General features: G+C 51.9%; 1 protein-coding gene across 1 annotated transcript in view; it reads right to left on the bottom strand.

The window, feature by feature from the left end:
- Positions 1–6,344: 6,344 nt before the first annotated feature.
- SLC2A1 (solute carrier family 2 member 1) overlaps positions 6,345–22,762 on the bottom strand; it is a 32,976-nt gene continuing 16,558 nt past the window's right edge. Inside the window, exons 3-10 of the mRNA XM_003812860.6 lie at positions 11,245–11,405; positions 10,825–11,065; positions 10,072–10,234; positions 9,792–9,979; positions 9,409–9,513; positions 9,131–9,232; positions 7,804–8,007; positions 6,345–7,430 (exon numbers count right to left, since the gene is read on the bottom strand). Of these exons, the coding sequence (XP_003812908.1) occupies positions 7,230–7,430; positions 7,804–8,007; positions 9,131–9,232; positions 9,409–9,513; positions 9,792–9,979; positions 10,072–10,234; positions 10,825–11,065; positions 11,245–11,405 (1,365 nt within the window). The 3' untranslated portion in view covers positions 6,345–7,229. The remainder of the gene's footprint in view (positions 7,431–7,803; positions 8,008–9,130; positions 9,233–9,408; positions 9,514–9,791; positions 9,980–10,071; positions 10,235–10,824; positions 11,066–11,244; positions 11,406–22,762) is intronic.

Here is a 22,762-nt window from a genome sequence, read left to right as displayed (position 1 = left end):
CAGGAGTTCGAGACTAGCCTGGCCAACATGGTGAAACCCCATCTCTACTAAAAAACAAAAATTAGCTGGGTGTGGTGGTGCACACCTGTAATCCCAGCTACTCAGGAGGCTGAGGCAGGAGAATCACTTGAACTGGGAGGCGGAGGTTGCAGTGAGCTGAGATTGCACCACTGCACTCCAGCCTGGGCAACAGAGTGAGAGTCTGTCTCAAAAAAAAAAAAAAAAGAAAGAAAGAAAGAAAGAAAGAAAAAGTATTTCACAATATCCATCATTCATTCCTGATAAAAACTCTCAGGAAGCTAGAAATAGAGGGAAACTTCCTCAACTTGATTAAAGAATGTTTACAAAAAACCTACAGCTAAATATTATACTTAATGGTGAAAAATGTGAAGCATTATTGTTGCTAAGATCAGGAACAAGGCAAGGATGTCCTCTTCACTATTCCTTTCCAACACTGTATTGGAAGTCCTAGCTTATGCAACAAGACAACAAAATGAAATAAAAGGTATACTGATTGGTAATGATGAAATTAAACTGTTGTTGTTGGCTGATGACATGATCGTCTATATAGAAAATCCAAAAGTATCTACAAAATAACCACTGGAACTAATAAGCAATTAATTATAGCAACATTGCAGGATACAAGGTTAATATACAAAAGTCATTTGCTTTCTATACGCCAGCAATGAACAAGTGGAAATTAAAACATACTACCATTATATTAGCACCCCCCATATTGAAATACTTATGTATAAATCTAATAATATATATACAAAATCTCCTATTTTGTGGATATGGATATAGTAACACTGTGGTATATTGTTTGAATATATAAAGAAGAGTAATGTAAGAGTTTTATTGTAAAATGACAATATCAGCCTGACGCGGTGGCTCATGCCAGTAATCCCAGCACCTTGGGAGGCCGAGGCAGGTGGATCATTTGAGGTCAGGAGTTCGAGACCAGCCGGGACAGTATGATTAAACCCCGTCTCTAGTAAAAGAAATTACAAAAATTAGCCTGGCATGGTGGCAGGCACCTATAATCCCAGTTACTCAGGATGCTGAGGCAGGAGAACTGCTTGAACCCAGGAGGTGGAGGTTGCAGTGAGTCGAGATCATGCCACTGCACTCCAGCCTGGGGACACAGAGAGACAGCATCTCAAAAAATAATAAAATAAAATAAAATGACAATATCACATATCAGAAATTAAATCTCCTGCAAATATTTGAATTTAAGAAGACAAATTTGTAACTTCAATCTAAAAATAAGCAAAGAGATAGTTTTTCAAACTTTTTTTTTTTTTTTTTTTTTTTGAGACAGGTTCTTGCTTTGTCTCCCAGGCTGGAGTACAGTGGTGTGATCATAGCTCACACATTGCAACCTTGACCTCCTGGCCTCAAGCAATCCTCCCACCTCAGCCTCCTGAGTAGCTGGGACTATGGGCATGCACCACCACACTCAACTAACTCTTGTATTTTTTGTAGAGACAGGGTTTCGCCATGTTGTCCAGGCTGGTCTCAAACTCCTGAGCCCAAGTGATCCACCCTCCTTGGTCTCCCAAAGTGCTGAGATTACAGGTGTGAACCACCAGGCCTGGCCTCAAAATTCTTTTAGGACGTATGTGAGCAAAAAAATTTGAAGATAACTACTCTAGAAGAAAGACAGAGATGTGGAATTCGTTTTGAGACAGTGGCAGAAGATGGAAAAACTGATATCCTAGGTTGGGGTCAAAACCACCCTCCTCTTGAACCATAATTCAAAATCAAGCTCTTTCTCCATGACAATTGTGAGGCACTGGGATCCTGTCCTTTATGAGGAGACTAGGACAAAAACAGTGAGTCCGAGAACAAAGGAAATCCATTACCACTTAATAAACACGCTTAAGTCTTCTCATCCATTGCTTCATGCAAACGTGTATGGAATAACTTTTGTAAAAGATTGCACATTTTAAGGGGAAATTTGTGATTCCCCTGCTCCCTGATAAAAACTGGGTAAAGGAAAGCCCAAGTAAATTGACAGGTCCTTACCAGCTGTCATTTCAAAGCATTAGTCAAGGCCTTTGATAAGCAAAGTGGGGACTGGGCAAGCTGGTTGGAGTTTGGGCCCAAAGCCTGAGCTGGGAAAGAGGCCAAGGGATGACGGGATGACAGGAGTAAAACTCCGTCTCAAAAAAAAAAAAAAAAAAAAAGAATATAAAAGATCTCTGGGGGCCAGGCGTGGTGGCTCATGCCCGTAATCCCAACACTTTGGGAGGCCGAGGCAGGTGGATCATGAGGTCACGAGGTCAGGAGTTCAAGACCAGCCTGGCCAACATGGTGAAACCCTGTCTCTACTAAAAATACAAAAATTAGCGGGGTGTGGTGGTGGGGGCCTGTAATCCCAGCTACTTGGGAGGCTCAGGCAGAGAACTGCTTGAACCCGGGAGGTGGAGGTTGCAGTGAGCCGAGATGGTACCACTGCACTCCAGCCTGGGTGTCAGAGGGAGACTCTGTGTCAAAAAAAAAAAAAAGAAAGAAAGAAAACAAAAGATCCCTGGGAATTCACAGAAACCTTGGGGGTGATTACCAGACTTTCTGGAACATTTGGAAGGGGGAAGATGATGTAACTCCAGCTGACATCTGCATTACAATATATATTATCTTATTTCATTTTAATATTACAACAGAAAAGAAACAGAAGATCAGAAAGGTGAAGTGACTTGCCCAAGATTATTCAGCTAAATAGCAGTGCAGGAATCTTAAATCAGCTATTTCTGACTCCAGAAACCATATTTTTTCCAAGACCCAGCATAACTGAGGAGAAAACGTGGCAACAAGTGTGTACTCAGTTAGGTAATGGTTCAAAGAATTGAGCAAATGCTTCATAGAGAAAGTGACAGCTAATTTGGTATTTTGATATCAGATAATCTTATGGAGAGACCAAAGGCAGACCAGGAGAAAGGGGATTGAACAAAAAGTTTTAGGGTGAGGAGCTGTCCTGGGAACATAGAGTACATCAAGCTTCACTGGAGATTAGGGTGTGGAAGGAGTGTATTGGAAGATAAGGTCTGCAAAGGCCAGAATGTGGTTAAGGAATTTGGGCTTTATCATGAGAAAGTGGGGAGTATTAACCCATAGAATAATGTGGTCAGACACATTTTTAGGAAGATCATTTGGGAAGCCAGGGTCAGGGTTACCAGATGGATTTGTTGTAGTAGGACCAGTCAAGGGTTCCCTCCAAAGCAACGTAGTATCTCTGAAACCCTGAAAGTGTGAGGTTAAACCCTGCCCTGATCAAAATGTTCACAAAACAGCCACTAGTTGGCAGGAATGTGCCAATGAATGGATGAGCCAGACTCCCAACTAGCAGTTTCTGTTCTCTCATTCCTTGAGCTGTGGTGGGGTGTGATCACCTAGTGGATAACAGGAGTAGGTGGGAGGGCAGTCTCTTCGGAGGAAACTTCAGAGGCCCAGAGGAGAAGGAGAACGTGATCAGAGAACAGAGTGGATGGATGGCTGGAGGATAGGGTTGGGGTTGAGTGGGGGCAGTGGTGAGGGAGAGAGCTTGATCATGAATGACTTGAATTTTCAGGTTAAGAAACACAGACATTATCCTGAGAGAAATGAGGAACCCAGGAAGGTTTTTAAGTAGGAGAGAGACATAACTAGATTTGAATTTTAGGAAGATCATCGATTGCAGTGTGGAGAATGAGGAGGAAGCAGGAAGCACAGAGATCAGTGAGAAGGCAGTTGCAGTGATCCTGGGAGAGGTGATGAGTGGCCAGCAGTAGGCCAGCAATTGCAATGGACAGACGGACCAGAATTGTAGGAGACTTATGAAATAAAAATCACAGAATGAAAAAGGGGTCATTAAAAATGTAGTTGACAGAAGAGAATATCCTTTCCCTATTATTAAATACAGCCTGAATTGTCAGATCGTCTACCTAAAATTGCACTGTAAGAACTCAGATTTCAGAACTTCTTGGCTTCTAAATTCTACTTCATTCATTCAATAATCCTGACCAGAGTCTGTGGTGGGAAGGGGGGACCAAGGAATGGCTCAGTCCTGTTCCTGCAGCAGCTGCCCTCCCCCACACCCCCGCCCTCGTCCCCGCCCCCGCCCCCAATGGGGTGGAAAGACACTCAATTCCGGTACAGAGTGGAGAGCGCTTTGATGGAGGAAATACAAGCCGATGTAGTGTTCCCGGGAAAACCTGATCCAGAAGGCTTCCAGGGAGAGGAGATTTTGCGCCTAAGATTTCAAATGAAAGATCTCGTAACACCGTCAGTGAAACAACTAAGCACTGCTGGGAAAAGATGGTGGCCTGCAGAACAGTCCCGTTATCTATCTACCCCTTTTCGTCAGAAACCGTAGACGTCACCTTACGCGGGATAGGAACCTGGGTGAGCTACGTCCCCAGGGATGCCCAGCGATACACAAGTCACCGTCACCCCCTCCAGTGTAAACCGCATCGCCTGGCAAGCAGGCGCCCAGGTCGTCCCCAAGGGCCAGCGCCTGGAACCGCCAGGGTGTGATTGGTGGAGTCTTGGAGCCCGCCCCTCGTCGGGCCCAACAATGCGCCTCTGATTGGTGGAGACGCCACCTGGCCCCGCCCATCCCCAATCGTGTCAGTGCGCCGCCGGTGGCCGGGCTTAGGGGACCGCTGTGAGGTCTGGAGAGGATGCGCCATCGACCCCGGCAGTAGGCGGCTGAACCTTGGCCCCAAATCTTCTACCCGGGGCGGATTGCGGCCCCTAGAGGAAGGGCGTCAGGGAACCGACCGGCAGCTGTGCCGTCGCGGCACTCTGGACCACGCTGAGGGCGGGCCGGGTTCCCTGCGCCTGCGCTGACATTTTGCAGTTTGGGAAATGGCGGTGCTCGGGGACGTCGATACTGACCCAGGGCGGGAGGCAGCTGCGAGTGGATTGTCGGGCCTTTTCAGACCGGGGTCTGAACCTCTGGGCCGGGGCGGGGCTGGGGTGCTGCCTGGCTCTGCCAACGTTCTGGGCCCTCGAGTGTGAATGAGCTCCGCCCGCCATCCGCCTTGTAGTCCTCGCGTCCGGCCACCGGCGCGGGGCTCCCACCCATCCCCACCCCAACCACCCCACCCACCCCACCCCACCCCACCCCGTCTGTTTCCTTTCTGGTCCAGTGGGGACAGCCCTGAGTGAGCAGCGTCGTAGGAGTAAGATACCTGGGCCCCCGGCCTCTCCTTCTTGCCCTGCCCCCGCACCCCCTCCCGCACGGGGACCCGGATAACTCCTTTCAACAGAAATCTTTTGGGAGCACACGATAAGGCTTCCTTTCATCTGGCCTCAGCCCTTCACCAGTTAACCGCCCTGTCCCCAGGCTCAGGCAGGGCATATTCTTCGCAACCTGCTCTTCTTTGCTGAGATGCAGATGGATGTCCTCATAGATTCTTTATACCTAATGGTAATACATATAGGTATTTCCATTTGCTAAGTACCAGTTTTCCTTTCTCACACCCTTCTTACAACCCCTCTTCATGTCAGGGAGAAAAAAGCCTGCCTGTAGTTACAAAAACAAACTTCTCCCAGATTTTGTCAGCTGAGCCTCTAGAGACAAATGTCTTTGGTGTTTTATTTCCTCCAGTATTTTCTGAGTGCCTGCTGTGCATCAAGCACTGTACTGAATAGTGCTGAGGACCCACAGGAACCAAATCGGCATCTTCTCATGAAATTCAGACTAGTGGCAGAAAACTGGACTTGTGATGAAGGAGCAGATGAAGTGCTCTGGAAATTCAGGGGTGAAGGAGGAGGATGAGCTGTCTTTAGAGATGAAGCAGTAGTATACAGAGGAACCAGAGGGGGCAATTCCAAATGAAATGAACACAGGGCAGCTTGACAGCTCATTGGGCCCATACAAAGAACGTGGTTCATTTTGTGTGTGGGGGGAGGGGTGCAGGAGGTGGGTGGAGTTAATGGAGTAGGGGTTGTATAGTACCATTGTTAAAAGCAGGGGTTTTAGCTTATTCACTGTGCGACTTCAGGCACATAACCTCTTTGAGCCTGTCAAATAAAGGTACAGTATTTACTTCACATTCAAAATAATGCATTTCAAGCCTGAGCATCACGGCTGGCACAAAACTAGTGTTTTTTTGAACACCAACTATCAAATATGTGATAGAAATGCCTTGAATGTCAAGATAAAGAATGTATATATTCTCTGGGTAACAGGGATCAAACAGATTTTTGAGCAATAGAGGACACTGATGAGAGGTACGTGTAAGGGACTGGATCCTGAGTCAAAGTCTAAGCCGTTGCAGTGGTTGCAACCCCACTTACTTCTGTCTCACTCCCATCCAAACCTCCTACCCTCAATCCACAAGCATTTCAAAACCATGTTTCTAAAAACCAGCCATTTATATCTGTTTAGGTAAGTAACAGGAGTGAGGTGGTGTATTTACAAGTTGGCTTGTCCAGATATACTATAACTTAGTGTCTGTATTTAATATTGACAACCAAAAATATATATAAATATCTTGCATCTATACACAACAGGGCAGGAGTCTCCATGTCTTCTTGAGCAGTGAGTTTGCAGGCTCCCACAGGCCCTCTTCTCATGGTGATAGTGTGGCCCTCAGTGCAAAGGAGACTAGAACCCGGCAGCCCAGACTGGCCCCTCCCCTCTCCTCCCTGCACTCCAGTGCTCCCAACTGGTCTCAGGTAAGGAAAGATTAATTTGAGTGGTTGGGTAGGAAGAGATGGGAAGGGGCAAATCCTAATGGAGCCTGACCCCTAGAGTGGGGAGATCCAGGCCAGCAGAAGGGGTGGCCATAGCCACCTCCTGGGATAGAAGCTTTGTAGTTCATAGTTCGATTAGTGTGTCCTTAGGACATAGGTCCAGCCCTACAGATTAGCTGGGTGAAGAAGGCAAGTGTCTGGACAGGGCTTAGTCTCCACCCTCAGGCATGGAGCCATTCAGGGTGAAGCCTGGGATGTGGGTACAGGAGACTCAGGCTGATATAAAAATAACAAAATCAGTAATAAAAAAATTATAAAACCTGTTGCTTGTCTGAATAGATTTGAGCAACAGTCTTGCTTTTGTTAAAATCCTGGAGCCGTTAAGTCCTGAATATTCTTCTGGACATCATTGCTGGCTGGAGAAAGGAGCCCCAGGCCCGGCTCGGCTGACATCTGTCAAGTCTGGAAGTCTCATCCAGCTGCCTGTGCTCCTGAGAGATCCTTAGGGCTGCTGGGAGCAGGCCGGGCTGGTGATCTGGGGCGACTCACACTTGGGAATCAGCCCCCAGGGGATGGAACAGCTCCTCGGGTGTCTTGTCACTTTGGCTGGCTCCCCCCTGCCGGAAGCCGGAAGCGATCTCATCGAAGGTCCGGCCTTTAGTCTCAGGAACTTTGAAGTAGGTGAAGATGAAGAACAGAACCAGGAGCACAGTGAAGATGATGAAGACGTAGGGACCACACAGTTGCTGAAAGACACACAGACACACTTGGTTGGAGTCATGACCCTACATCCTGGCTGTAGGACTTTGGATAAGTCACTTTACCTTTGGGCCTTTGAGCTGAAAAGGGAACATCCACCTACCCAGGGATGCTATCATAATTAACTGAGACCACGCTTGTACCTAGAATGTAACAGGCTCCAGGAGCACCATTCAAGGCTAAGGGGAGAACCCTGGAGTTGAGGTCAGCATTCTTGGTCATGTGACCTGGGCTTCCTACCCTCAGTTTCCTCCTCAGCATGATTCCTAATGAGAATGCTGGGCCAGCACTTTGCACAGCACTGTGGGGTCATGCGTGCGGGTGAGAAATGGTGAGTATAGAGACAGTGGGGGTTCTCACCTCCACATACTGGAAGCACATGCCCACAATGAAATTTGAGGTCCAGTTGGAGAAGCCTGCAACGGCAATGGCAGCTGGACGTGGACCCTGGCTGAAGAGTTCAGCCACGATGAACCATGGGATGGGGCCAGGACCCACTTCAAAGAAGGCCACAAAGCCGAAGATGGCCACGATGCTCAGATAGGACATCCAGGGTAGCTGCTCCTGTTGAGGATGACGGAGAGGGGGAAAAGTTAGACTGGGTTGTGATGGATCCTCAGGGGAAACAGAAGCTACAGAGGCCGGAGCAGAGCTATGCGAGAAGGCAGGAAGCCTGGGGATGGTCCTGGATTTGTTGTGTATCCAGCATTGGGCCTAAGTTTCCTCATCCGAACAAAATGATTTAAGTCCTGCAGGGTGGCTGCAAGTGTTGAGTCCACCCCCTGGGAGTGGTAATGTGGTGTGCATGTGGACGGTGCTAAGAGGCCCTATGGTCCCCTGTCTGTGCCTGCAGCACAGTCCGCCTGTGGCAGGATGCAGAACATTCCTGGGGGTGGGGTGGATTCAGGTTCTAAGGCGTGTGAGGTGCCCAGCTCAGGCTGGCACAGAGTAAGCGCTAAGCATACGGTTCTGCATATAACCATTCTTGAGGAGGCCAGGGTAGAAAATTTATGGGCTTTCCACTTGCTGCCTGTCTGGCCTTTCGGCAACCACCAAACTTTCCAAGCCCAGGTTGAGCTGTAAAATGACGGTCATGGTGCTTTCCTTGCCCAGAGGCTAAATAAACGAGTGCCTGTGTGTGAGTGCCAGGCACAGGGTTGGCACAGCGGTCACAGTCACAGGCCTGGGACTGAGGTTGATTCCTGGCTTCATCCTTTATCTGACAAGTTACTAACCTCACTGGGACTTAAGCTTCCTCCCCCATAAAATGGGAAGAACTGAACTACACCTCCAGTCGTGTGAACTGAATGAGGCAAGGCATGTTTCTGCGCCTCTATGGGGAGGATAGCACTACTTCCCGGGGTTGCTGTGAAGATGAATTGAGGCTACAGATGAAGATTGGAAAGGGTTAATATTAGGCAAAGCAATTCCTTAAGGAGGTGAGAGTCTGGGGTCTGGGACCAGAGGTGCTGCGCTGAGAATCCATCAAGCAGGGAGGAGCAAGTTCAAGAGAGGATGTGTGTGGTTTGGAAGGAGACAACTTCAGGAGCCAGAAGGTCAGACCCACAGCCAGGGAGAATGCAGCCACCAACAGGCCTGCCAGCCTGGGGCTGAAACAGGCATTTTGGGATATGAAGCCCAGGCAAACTCTCCCGCATCCCTCACTCTCCAGAACCTAGCAACTCACCAGCAGTGCCAGCGCGATGGTCATGAGTATGGCACAACCCGCCATGCCAGCGAGGCCTATGAGGTGCAGGGTCCGCCGGCCTGCTCGCTCCACCACAAACAGCTGTGGGCAGAGACAGTGTCAGTGCCACCCCTGCCTAGTGCCCTTCTGAACCCACCCACCCAGAGGCCTTGCCTCAAGAGCTGAGAAAGTCACAGGGCACTGCAAAGACCAGTGGGGAAGATGGCACTGCCTCCTCCCTGGGGTTTGGCTGGGGGGGCCAGTAAGCAAAGACTCACCGACACGACAGTGAAGGCCGTGTTGACGATACCGGAGCCAATGGTGGCATACACAGGCTGCTGCACCCCCGCCTTCTCGAAGATGCTCGTGGAGTAATAGAAGACCTGCCAGACAAGAGAAACTGTTGGGGCCTACCTGGACATTGTGGCCCTTCCCTGCCTCTGTAGCAGTGGATGTGGGACCCAGGATGAGTAAAGAATGAAGGGGAGAAATACTCAGGCAGAAGGGACACTGCACTGCAGTGACCTTACGGGCTTGGGGTCTAAAGGGAAACTTCTTCGGCAGAGGCGTATCTGTTGTTTCAAGTTTGGGACTTGTTCACCATGCACACTTGACCAGAGGGCTTGGCTGGGGCACAGGAAGGGTGGGTGGGGGCACTCACAGCGTTGATGCCAGACAGCTGCTGGGACAGCTGCAGCACCACAGCGATGAGGATGGGCTGGCGGTAGGCGGGGGAGCGGAACAGCTCCAGGATGGTGACCTTCTTCTCCCGCATCATCTGCCGACTCTCTTCCTTCATCTCCTGCAGGTCATGGGTCACGTCAGCTGTCCCGCGCAGCTTCTTTAGCACTGGGGGGACCGGAGGGAAGGTGAGGGTGGCTCAGAGTGGGAAGAAGGCCAGGGCTCAGGGAGTGGGGAGGAGGGCAGGGCCATGCCCGTACCACTCTTGGCCCGGTTCTCCTCGTTGCGGTTGATGAGCAGGAAGCGGGGACTCTCGGGGCAGAAGGGCAGCACGATGCACTGCAGCAGGGCCGGGATGAAGATGATGCTCAGCAGCAGGGGCCACAGGTCCTTGTTGCCCATGATGGAGTCCAGGCCGAACACCTGGGGGAAGCAGGGGCCGTGAGCGCCTCTGCCCTGACCCCCTTTCCCACCCCGTCCTGCCAGAGTGGCCTTCCCTACTTTGTGTCAGCTGCTGCTTCAGGGAAGGGCCCCAGTTCTAGAGGCTCTGCCACTAGCATGAGCCCTGTTTCTCAGTTTCCTCATCGGTCACATGGGAAAAGTAGGACCTACCCCACAGTGTTGCTGGGAGGACAAATGACAAGGCCACAGATGTGTCCAGCACAGAGAATGGGGGCTGCTACTCTGCCACAAGAGGGTTTTGGGGACAGGGAAGGGGAAGCCTCCTGGAGAGAGGGTACTGTGCATAACAGCCTGCGGCATGTTGGGGGAAGGCGGGCCCTGTGGTTGGAGGCCTAGAGTGAGAAGAAAGGGACTGAGAAGAGTCAAGTCATCTTGCTGTCAACTGGGAGGCCATGGTGCTGTGTTCTCTGGACCTGTGTACCATAGTTGTCCTCTGCAAGGCTGTGGGGGCTGGGTGGAAGAGAAACTCTGCCCTGCTGGGCACAGATCCGAGAGCCACTGAAGCTGTGGGCAGGGGCCGTGCCAGGCAGGTAGATCCTGCCCCAGCTTACCTGGGCGATGAGGATGCCGACGACGATGCCCAGCTGGTGCAGGGTGCCCAGGGCCCCACGAAGGGCTGTGGGTGACACTTCACCCACATACATGGGCACGAAGCCTGTGGTCAGGCCGCAGTACACACCGATGATGAAGCGGCCCAGGATCAGCATCTCAAAGGACTTGCCCAGTTTAGAGAAGCCCATGAGCACGGCGGACACGAAGGCCAGCAGGTTCATCATCAGCATTGAATTCCGCCTGGGGACGGGGTCACAGGTCAGGCCAGTGCCCACATTCCTTGGGCTCCCAGGGGCTGGGTCAGAGGTAATACCCTGGAACAGGCAGATAAGTCTCCCCTACCTCCCACCCCATCTGGGACTCCCTGGGCAGGAGGGCATGGGCCCTCCAAGGGCAGTGCCAGGACCTCTCCTACTTACCGGCCAAAGCGGTTAACGAAAAGGCCCACAGAGAAGGAGCCAATCATGCCCCCAACAGAAAAGATGGCCACTGAGAGGGACCAGAGCGTGGTGAGCGTGGTGGGCAGGATGCTCTCCCCATAGCGGTGGACCCATGTCTGGTTGTAGAACTCCTCGATCACCTGCAGGGGGAGATGCAGCCTGGGTGAGCAAGCCAGGGGCCAGGACCCAGTCTTCCTTTTCCTTTCCCCTTGCACCCCTCCCTAAGAGAGGGCCAGGGCCTGGCTCTGCCACAGATTCACTGCATGTTCTTGAGCCAAGTCCCTCTATTTTTGTGGGCCTCACTTTCCCCAGGCGAGAAACAAGGGGTTGGAGTTCATCTGAGAGCCCCGCCAACTCTCCCACTTCCCCTAACGTGTGGTTTCCAGTGCCCTGTGGCTTCACAGGCTCAGTGTGACTTGCTGGGATGATGGCAAGTGATCAGTGGTGGAAGTTCAGGCATAGAACAGAGAGGTACAAGACCAGGTGTGGTGGCTCACGCCTGTAATCCCAGCACTTTGGGAGATCAAGGCAAGCAGATCACTGGAGATCAGGAGTTCGAGACCAGCCAGACCAACATGGTGAAACCCTATCTGTACTAAAAATAAAAAAAAAATTAGCTGGACGTGGTGGCGCAAGCATGTAATCCCAGCTACACGGGAGGCTAAGGCAGAATTGCTTAAACCCAGGACACGGAGTTTGCAGTGAGCCAAGACTGCGCCACTGCACTTCAGCCTGAGTGACAGAGTGAGACTCTATGTCTCAAAAAAAAAAAAAAAAAAAAAAAGAGAAATACAGAAGGAAAAGGGTCTTCCCACTTGCCCCTTTTCTCCTCACCATGTCTCAAAGCCCCAAGGGCCCATCTCCTGCCATCAGGCCCTCTCCCCAACCCCTTGCTGGGGAGGAAGCAGGGCTTGACAGACAGGTTCCGCCATCCAGGAAGTACAGACTCCCTGACCGCACTGAGGGCCTGGTGTGACAAACTCACACGTCACCCTTCAGAAGTGCTTGAAAGACTCACACTGTGGCTTTCTGTTCCCCAGGCCTAGCTCCCTTGTGTCTGGCCTGCGAGCACCCCCTTGAAGGACCCACGGCCTCCTCCCCTCTCCCAAGGGCCCAGCTAGGAGGTATGGGGAAAGGTTCCACACAAGGAAGCAGTTCCAGGAACTGGAAACGCCCGTCCTAGGGCAGCCCTGCCCACCAGCCCTGCCCCCACCCTGGCCAGCTCCCACGGATGTGGTAGGCAGGCAGCACCCGTTCTGCCTGAGCACACTCACCACACTCTCAGTGCCATGAGACTGGCCAGACCCACCCAGCCACACGTATAGCAGAGTGCAGGCCCTAGTTACCCAGAAACGGCTTCTTATGCACGTATACCGTCACACACACATACCCGTGCTCATAGAATCTAAATATTCCTGCTTTAGCCAGTCACAAACTCACATGCCCCTCATCCCCTACCACTTACAACTCAAACTCAATTCCATGTGAACCCAACCCATCCCAACACCCCTCCGTGTGTGTGCATGCCACAAGTTCATGCACACACAGCGGTATGCAGCCTCTGCAGCCTCCATCACTGCTGTTGGTCCTCCCTATCCCTTCCAACCCACTGAGGTCTAGCAGAAGAAGAAGGTGTGGGCGGGCACACTTGCCAAACCAAGGCCTGCAGTCCCAGAAATGCCCACCTATTCAAATATGCTGGGCCTGCCTCCTGGTGCCTTCCTTCCCATTGCTGTGGGTCCTCAGCCTCTAGCCATCTTTTCCCCTGCCCTGTCACAACCTGTCTCAAGTCAGCAGGCATCTGATGGAGGCCAGGCTCCAAGGGGCGAGGACAGTTGGTAGGGCAGAGGCAAGCCCTAAGGATCTGCTTGTCCGTTCCAAGGACGCCATGCAGGGCAGTGAATAGAAACCTGAACTCTGATTCTGGACACAACTAAATTCAGGTCCTAGCTCCACCCCTTATTCCCAGTGTGACCATGAGCAAGTTATTTCATCTGTGAGTTTCCATGGCCCCATTTCTAAAGTGCAGACATTAGCAGTAGCTGCTTCACAGTGCTGCAGGGAATCAGTGGAACAGTGCTTGGTGTCATCATCCCTAAAATCACCCCACTGCGCACTGCTGGCCTGAAGGCTGTGCAGACCACTAACAGAGTCTCCCCAAGCCTTCAACCCGTAACTCAAAATCGGGGCTCCTGCCAGGTATCAATCCAATCTCCCTACCTACCACACCTTTGCACTCACTACACACCATTTCCCACCCCTCTACGCCTTTGAGATGCTACTACTCCTGCCTGGAAGGTACCCCTGGCCTTATTGCTGAAACCTTTCGGGATCCAGGTTTCCCTGACTCCAGGAGTTTGTCTTCCCTGAGGAAGACAGTTGATTCACACCATGGTCTGTCCCAGAGCCAGTGCCAGGGATACCTGGTGAGTAAATGGAGGAATCGAACCAAAGGTGTTAGGCTCTCCTCTTAGAACCCCTTGATCCTGCTGGGGGCAGACAGAAGGCAGATTTTGACAAAAAACAGAGTAACAAAATGCAAAGTGTTCTTCTGTGGACGAAACTAACCCCAGAGGAGGACTGGTTGGGAACGGTAATGCCCCGTTTATCAGGCTCCACCAAGAACAGGCTGCTCTGAATGAGGGTGGATATGGGAACGGTCCAGATAAATGGCGCTTGCCCTTCTGAGGGTCCAATCTTTCCTGACCCATTATGGGGTGAAAATGTGAAGAGATTTCACTTTGCTCTCCTGAGCAACCAGACCTACAAGCAGGGCTGCAGGGCAATGGTGTCTGCCCTTGGGGCTCTCTCCAGGGGCAAGGAGAGGTGTTTGTCCCTGTGCAGACTGGCTCCTGATGGCTAAATTTCTGCATTCCATAGTTCTAAGGTATTCCCCCAACCCTCTGTGGTTCAGAGGCTTGTCTTGTACAACTCTCCACACCTCTTTTGAAATTTGCCAAGAAGTCAGCAAATGGAATTTGTTTGAATTGTATACAAAGAAAGAGTAAATAGGTGCTAAGTAAGGCTTGAAACTACCTAAATAAGCTTGAAGATCTCTTGAGATGTTGGGGCAACTGACAAGAGGGCTGTGTGTAAGTGAGGTGTGACCAGAGCTCCACCCTGAGTTACGTCTCCTGCCTGTGGTCACACAGTCAAAGGGACCCAACCTTGTCCAGGGCTGGCTCCTGGACGCTGCCTAGCTGCTCTGTTACTCAGACCACTTTATGGGGTGGAGGAAGGGTGAGCAGCCAGCTCTCTGCATGTTCACCTTGGCCTAGACTCATCCTCTCCAGCCCACAGCAGCACTTCCTGGCCAAGCTGAGGCTGGGGAGTGGGTTTCTGCCTCTTGATGCCTGAGATTTCTGGGAAGAAGCCACGCCTGGTTTTCCAATTCCTACTGCTGGTTCCGGTGCTCTGTGCCCTCTCCTCCCTGGGGATTCATATGGGGTTCCACGCTGACTCTTGGCCCAGGAAAGGCAGGGGGATGCTGGAGAATGAGAAGAACCCTACATGGGGAAAAGCTCTGGGGTCACATCCTCCCTAGAAGTGTCTGGGTGCACCTCAGGAAAGAAGAGTCTACTTATTATGCCCTGACAGGATCCCACAGGCCCAATCCCGCCGGCTCCCAGCAGCCTCCGCAACCCTGGGTCATGTGTGAGGTGAGACCTGGCACGTGCCTGTTCTGAATGCTCCCACCTCACATGCCCGTCCCAAGCTTAGGATTTAAACACTTGATGCTGCCACCACCCCACATCCACCCATCACCAGGTCCTCTCGATTCTGCCTCCGAGTCTGTCCTACTTCTCTACCCAGGCAGCCTGCCCTGGGTCTCATCTGGATTCTGCTCCCGACTCTTCCTATCCACCAAAGTCAGACCCCATTTCCCACAGTGAACCACCCCTCAGAATGCAGTCGGAGTCCTGCACACCAAATGTGCCAGGCTCGGCCATCCACCCGCTTCTCTGCTCCCTTCCCAGCCCAGTCTCTTCACCCAGCTGTGGGGTCTGGGTGGCGGCAAGCGTGTTGAGGAGGGAGGAGCGGTTCTGGTTAGTTCCTGGGGGGACTGCCATGGTGTCGGCCAGCCTAGAGCTGAGGGGCTACTACAGATCTCTGTCCAGGTGTCTCACTGAGCCTAGAGGACACCCACCATGGACACCACCCTGGAGAAGCAGGTTGACTCTGGGCAACTGAGATCCTTTGGACCGGATGGCTTCTGGTACGCGAAGCTATTCCTCACCCGGTGGCTCTCCTGGGGTGAGGGGGAGGCCTGCCCAAGCCTAAGGACACCTGGGAATCCCCACACCACCTCCCGCCAGTCGAGGCAACTGTGGGTGAGACTACATGTCTGCCCATCTGCCAAGGAACTTCTCACTTCCCCTTTGTAGAGGGGCATGAGGCGGCGAACACTGCCTGGCACATGGGTAAGCTGTTACTGCTGTCACTGTTGCTCTCTCAAGAAAAGAAGTCACCACTTTCAGAGGAGCCTTAGGGACAAGGTTTTCCATTTTGAAATTGCCAGAAATCATTACCCTAAGAATGTAAGAGTAAGGAGGAACCTGAAGGAACTACGGGCCTGCCTCAGGGAATAAAGCTAGTCTCCAGACCCTGCTCGGCTGCTCCTGGCAGAGGAACCCAGCACTCTGTAGCCCCAGAGGGCAAAGGTGCCAGGGCCAGACTCCAGCTCAGGGGAAGGAAGAGCTTTCTAGACTTCAGGGTACGAGGCTGCCCACCTTACAGGTGGTGAGTTCCCTGTAAGTAGGGAGCATGCAAGTCAAAGTGCTCCAGAGCCGGACTGGTAAACATTTTATGTAAAAGGCTAGCTAGAATCCATTTGGTAGGGTCTGTGAGCCACATATGGCCTCTGTCACTCATTGTTCTTTTTTTCTCAACCTTGTAAAAATGTAAAAACCATTGTTAGCTCATGGGTTGCACAAAAACAGGCTGCCGGCTGGATGTGGCCCTCCTGCCAACCCTTGATCTAGGATTCTAGACCACTGCCAGGAGGGGTATGCGTTTTGGAACCTCTGGCTGGTCTCACCATCCTTCCCGCTAGACATTCCTTTACCCCAGGAGGACTAGGTCAGTTAGGTCGTCCCCAGCAGGGATCCCTGGGCCAGGTTTAGGCTCGGTCTCAACTCTCCCTGTGCTCTATGGGATGCTATTGGGGGGAAGAAGGGGCTAAACTGCCAGCCAAGCTTTCAGCGCCAGTTACAAGGAGGAAAGGGCCAGCTTCTTCGGCTTAGCCTCTCAGCCTGGCCTTCACCCCTGTTCCTTGCCTGCCCCTGTCTTGCAGTTGGGGCTGGCCCCACACTGCCCCTCCCACAAGCTCTCAGCCCAGGGCCTTCATCTCCACAGCAACCCTCAGCCACACCCCAGGGTGAGCTGGGAGATTGGAGCCAGATGTTCCAGGTGGGGCTGGACAGATAACCCTGCCCACTGGGTCCCCTGGGGCCTCACTTTGGGGCCTGGGGGAAGAGGCCCAGGTTGGGGCTAGAGCTGGGCCCCAACCCCCCTGCAGAGGGCTGGACCACCCAGGCTGCTTCCCTGGAACAGCCCTGACATGGCTAGCCTCCAAACCAAGGCCAGGCCAGGCCAGGCCTCCCGGCAGACAGAGGAATCATCCCACTGCCGTGGCCACACCCGAAGCCCTTCTCGGCTCTTGCAATAAAGTGTCTCCTCTACCCCAACTATGACTCACGAGGCACACGCAGTGACTCCCTCATACGACCTAGACACCTCACACCTCTGCTTGGGCCTAATCACCTTCCAGAACATGCACAGATACTCCTCTGGAAAGCCTTCCTCCCGAGAACCACCCCTCCCACTCCACTGCAACTGGTTCTCAAACAGAGACGGCTTTGGTACCCCATAGGACATCTGCCAATGCCCAGAGACATTTTTGGTTGTCACACTGGCTACTGGCATCTAGAGGGCAGAAGCCAAGGATGCTGATAAACATCCTCCAATGCACGGGACAGGCCTCTACAACACCAGCAGAAACATCACAGTGCCAAGCTGAGAAACCCTGCTCTAAGGGCGAAGCACCCTCTCCCTCTTCCTTCCCTGCTCCCACTGTGCTTGCTTGCATTTCCATCATCGCCTTTAGAAGACTAACTGTAAGGTACCGTGTGCTCCCTCTACAGTAAACCTCAGCACGGAGATGGTCTGTCTGATGCATCCATGTTGCTGGTGTCCAGCACGGTGGTGGAGGTGCAGAGTTGACACTAAATGACCAACAAGCCATGAATCTAACTGAAGGGCTTGAGGGGTGATGTGATATGACAGGGTGTGATGGTGTAAGAGATTGTGCAACTGTGTGTGGGAAACCTGAGATGTTGGTACATGACTGAGCTTGACTCAGCTCCAAAGTGAGACCACACACGGCCAGCTAGGTGGCAGTTGTAGGTGAGTGAAAGGGTGTTTAGGTGCCCATCTGGGACTGTGTCCATCTTCCACAATGGTCAAGGGCACAGACTAGGGCCAGACTCCCTGGAGTTACATTGCAGCCTTGCCACTTACTAGCTGTGTGTCCTTGCTTTAATTGCTTAACATTCCTGTGCCCCAGTTTCTTATAGAGCAGGGAAAATTATGGTGTCTGCCTAATGGGGTTATTTTGAAGAACAACTGAATTACTATTTCTAGAGTATGTATAACAATGCCTGGGCAAGCTATAAGTAAGCAGTAAGGGTTTATGGTAGTGGCGACGGGTGAAGGGGAGAGAGGACTAGAACTCTTTGGATATAGGAGAGAGAAGGAGAGGCTGCCTAGAGCACGAAGCCCAGTTCAGCCTGACGGGACACAGGGCTTGGGTTGGGAGGCGGGTGTTGCCTCCAGCTCTTTCACTCACCAAGCTGGGTCATCCTGGGCAGACCTCACCTCCTCTGCAGACCAGGTTCCTCCTTTGTCAAACAAGGAGTGTTGTTTGTCAAACAATGAGGCCCTTTCTGGCCCAAACTCTGGATTCTGAGGATGCCTTATTCTCAGACATGCCTGACACTGTCCCTTGGGCCAGGACTTCATGGTTTCTCAGTGGCTGTCAGTCATCTCTACTGGCAGCTCAGTCATTTGGGGAGGGGAAAGGCAGTGCTCGGATGAGCCCAGTATGATGGTCAGGATTCCCTGGTTCATTTAGCTGCTCCCTCTGTGGCTGGGCTCACCTCTTCCGCCTCTGTCCTCCTCCAGGAGGGGATGCATGGCAGGAATGTCTTGTCACACTCACAGCAGGGCAGGGGCAGTGTGCAGAGCTGGGGAGGCACAAGGCCTGGAGCCCACCTCTAGCTCAGCCTCTCACTTTCCAGATACCTCATCTGGCTTCAGGTCCCTCATTTAGAAGAGGGGAAGATGTCAGCCCCGCCTGCCTTGTAGAGTTGCTGTGAGGTGGTAACTTATGGGGTGGTGCTTTGTAAACATATAAGGGAGTATGATTGATTAACCACTTCCAGGAGGAAGCCCTTTGGGGCCTGTTTTATGGAAGAGAACAAGCTTCTGGCATCCTCACCACTTGTGGGGCAAAGTCTCTTCTCAAGAGTAGGCAAACTGTGGCCAACCCAATGCTGTTTCCTAAGAGAGGTTCTTCTAAACAGACAAGGGAAGTCAGTGTGCCCACTGCAGGCAGTTAGCAATTCCGCATCAGCAGAACATTTCACACCCCTGCACCTCTGCAGAAGCCCCTCTCACTGCCCAGACACCTGCCCCTCTTGCCCTATGAGGTCAACTAACCCTTCAAGGTCGAGCATGGCTGCCAAGTCCTTCGTGAAGCCCTTTATTTAATCTCCCCTGTCACCCCAGCCCCAGCATTAGTTGCCCCGTTTGCTCTCACAGCACCTTGAAGCCCTCTGTTAGTGACACTCTGGCTTTCTCCAAGGGGTCTCTCCCACTGCTGTGGGGACAGGGCCTGGCTCGGACTGTGTCTCAGGCAGCTCCCTGAGGGCCAGCATGTGCCTGCTGTGTTCACAGCTATACTTCTCTCTCCTCACTGTCTAGGACCGCATCTGGCACAGCGTGGATGCTCAGGAAGTCCTGGCTGAATGAAAGGGTTGGCCAGATGGAATCTCTGTGTCGCCCTAGGGCAGGCCTTCAGCCTACGCGGGCACAGGAGTCTCTCTGCCCTGTTACTACACATGGGCTCTGAGCCTCACTTTCATTTCTTCTTCTTGGGTCCTTCTGTCCTCTCTTCACATGTTACATGTATCACTTCTAATCTGGCTCCTGGTTGGAAAAACTACAGCCAGCCTTGTGAGAAGTGTTTGTAAAGTACAAAAGTCAACAGACCAAGTGTCTGGGTACTTGCCCAAGAAACACCGCTAGATTTCAGCGTTCTCAGTTCTGGCCACTCACATCTCCAACTTCGGTCTGCTGGGGCTGGTTCCTGAAGTGACCTTTGGACAGGTGACCATACATGGTCCTATGAATGCAGTTTACAGGCTCACCTGGGCCCTCTGTGCTGCTGACCAGCCCCGTGATGCCCTGGTCAGAGGTTCTGCCCATATTCCATGACAGTTATAACCTCTTGCCTATTTCTGATTAGATGGGAGGCCCCGGGGATCACAGAAGTTCATCTCAGATTTGTCTACGTCTTCAGAAGTCTCTCAGTCCCTGGCTGGGCATGGTGGCTCATACCTGTAATCCCAGCACTTTGTGAGGCCAAGGCAGGTGGATCGCCTGAGGTCGGGAGTTTGAGACCAGCCTCACCAACCTGGTGAAACCCCATCTCTACTAAAAACACAAAAATTAGCTGGGCGTGGTGGTACACACCTGTACCAGTAGCCCAGCTACTTGGAAAGCTGAGGCACGAGAACCACTTGAACCCAGGAAGCGGAGGTTGCAGTGAGCCAAGATCATGCCACTGTACTCTGGCCTGGGCAGCAGAGCAAGACTCCGTCTCAAAAAAAAAAAAAAAGGTATCTCAGTCCCTCCTGGCCAAAGGCAGCCCCTCCCTTCTGCTCCGACACCACCCTCCCTCCTGGAAGACCTCTGCCCTCACTTCCTTATCTTCACCCTCTCCTGCTGATTCCTTCCAACATGTTTAAAAATAACCTTCATTAAAATAAATAAATAAATTCCTAGCCATACCATCATTCCAAACCTCCTCTTTTCTCCCTCTCCCACCAACTCTTTTGGAAGAGCCGTCTCCACCCTTTCTCATCTGCTTCTCACTCTTCACCCAATCGTAGTGAGGCTTCTATCCACGCTGTGCCACCCAGTCAGCCCGAGTGGCCACAAGGCCACCATCGCCTCTTCTGCATTCAGCAATGTGGAGAGGCTTGCCCAGTTCAACCCCTGGGGTACCCGATGGCCTTCCTCCACTCACTATCCACCAGTGTCTATTACTATGACAGGCACCATTCTAGGCACTAAGGACACGGCCGTGGACAAACCAGACAAATACCCTGGCCCTTCGATGGCTTACATTATCCCTCTGTCTTGGGAGGGTATCCTCTCCTGGTTTTAGAGATACCAGCTCTTGTTCTTCTACTTAGGGTCTTTTTCTAGCAATGGGTTGTTCTCTGGGGCCTTGATCTTTTTACTTTTAATTTTTATTTATTTAATTATAAAATTGAGATGAGGTCTTGATGTGTTGCTCAGGCTGGTCTTGAACTCCTGGGCTCAAGTGATCCACCCACCTCAGCCTCCCAAAGTGCTGGGATTACAGCGTGAGCCACATGCCCGGCCTTAATCTTCATTTCTCTTTTTATTCCACAGTCTCCCTAGAAGATCTTTCTCCACTGTGTGGATACCAGTGACTAATTCTCAACTTTTCTCCAGCCTGGGTCTAAGAAACAGACCCATACATACAGGTGCCTCCTGCACATCTCCAGCTGTGTCACCCCACGCCTCCATTCCTGCACATCCCACGGCCACCTCTCAGCTCCTGGCACACCTGCTCCTTCTTCAAACCACACATCACCCATGCCAGAAACCTAGAAACCATTTTTAAACCCTTCTCTGTTGCCCTCGCACGGAATTGATGACCAAATCCTGTCCATTCTTCCTCTGAGGGTTTGCTTTTATGTCACTAGTCCAACGGCAACTTTCTTGATGGTTTCCCGTCTCTAGTCTCACATTCTTAAGTCCGCCCCTCCATACCAGACGCCTGAGTCATTTCCCTACAATGCAAGTCTGATCACGTCTGCCCTGGGCAGTGGGTCCCTATTGTCCTCATCCTGAAGTCCATGCTCCCTAGCTGGGCCCCCGTGCTGGTGCCCATCCGCCCCTTCTGACTGTGCCGTGCCATACTCACAGGGCCCTTTGTGGTCTGGCTCTTGCCTACCTTACCTTGTTGACCTCCCCAACCTTTCCCCTCCTCCTGTTCACTCTAGTGACACACTAAACTACTCACGCTTTACTGAATGCCAGGCTTTCTGTCTTCTGGGCATTTTGCTTTGAAGGCCCCCTGCTCACCCCAACCCTGTTCTGTTTCTGGAAAACACCTCCTCTGTCCTGGCCTTAGAGTCCTAGTTCTGTCATTAACTCACTATGAGATCACAGTCAAGACATCATTAAATCCAGTAGCTGTCAACCTTGGCTGCACATTCGAATTGGTTGGGAAGCTTTTAATTGAATGCCCAAACAGCATCCCAGACCAATTAAATCAGAATCTGGGGGCGTTCTGGAAACCCCAATGTGCAACCAAGTGGAGAGCTCAACTTCCCTCTGTGTCCTCCCAGCCTGTCTTACAGACTTTCCATCTGTAAGGATTCCCAAAGGGAGCCAGTTCTGAAGCACACACTTTGGCAAGAGCTGTCAAGAGCACTTAGCAAATGCAGGGCTTGGGGCTGGTCCAAGCATGGGCCCACGGTCACCATGCCCAGCAAACTTGGAAAAGTCCTGTCACCTCCCCTGCAGCTGAGCATGACTCAGCAGGCCAAGCCTTCCTGGTGACTTGCTCCTCGGCATCGGGAGTGGCCCCATAGCCACTGTCTGCCTATTTGGAAGAAGCCCAGCTAACTCTAGACACTACCTGGTTCCCCCAAACAGGACCCTGATCTTTGGGAGTCACCGCACTCACTTTCTAGCCCCATCCGTCTGGACAAGAAATGTGGTCCTGACGTGAGGACTGCCCACTTTCATTTGGTCCTCTCTGGGAAGGTACAGATTTTTAAACGGGCAAGGCAGCTGGTTAGGAAGACAGCCTGAGGCCATGGAAACAACAGAGCTTGGCTTCTGACTCCAGCATTCAATAGCTTTGTGACCTTGGGCCTGTCGGCCATTTCATCTGCCTGGGCCTCAGTTTCCGGGTCTACAAAATGGAAATCACCACCCAATCTCATAAACACAAGCAAAATGCCTGGTACAGAGGAAGGGCTCAGTTTCCTTTCCTGTCCCTGCCTCCTACCCCCTACCCCCTTTTCCTCTTGTCTCCTCCTTAATGCAAGTAGGCTGGGCTGGAGGAGATGGTCTAGGTCCCTTCCCATCCTGACATTCAAGTAAACAAGTGAGGACAGATCTAGGATGCATGGCAGGGAGGAGGAAGCCAGCACAGACCTTCACCCCTTGT

The sequence above is a fragment of the Pan paniscus genome, chromosome 1 (assembly GCF_029289425.2).
Source record: "Pan paniscus chromosome 1, NHGRI_mPanPan1-v2.0_pri, whole genome shotgun sequence".
NCBI classification, from domain to species: Eukaryota; Metazoa; Chordata; class Mammalia; order Primates; family Hominidae; genus Pan; species Pan paniscus.
This window is presented reverse-complemented; position numbering and strand designations above follow the sequence as displayed.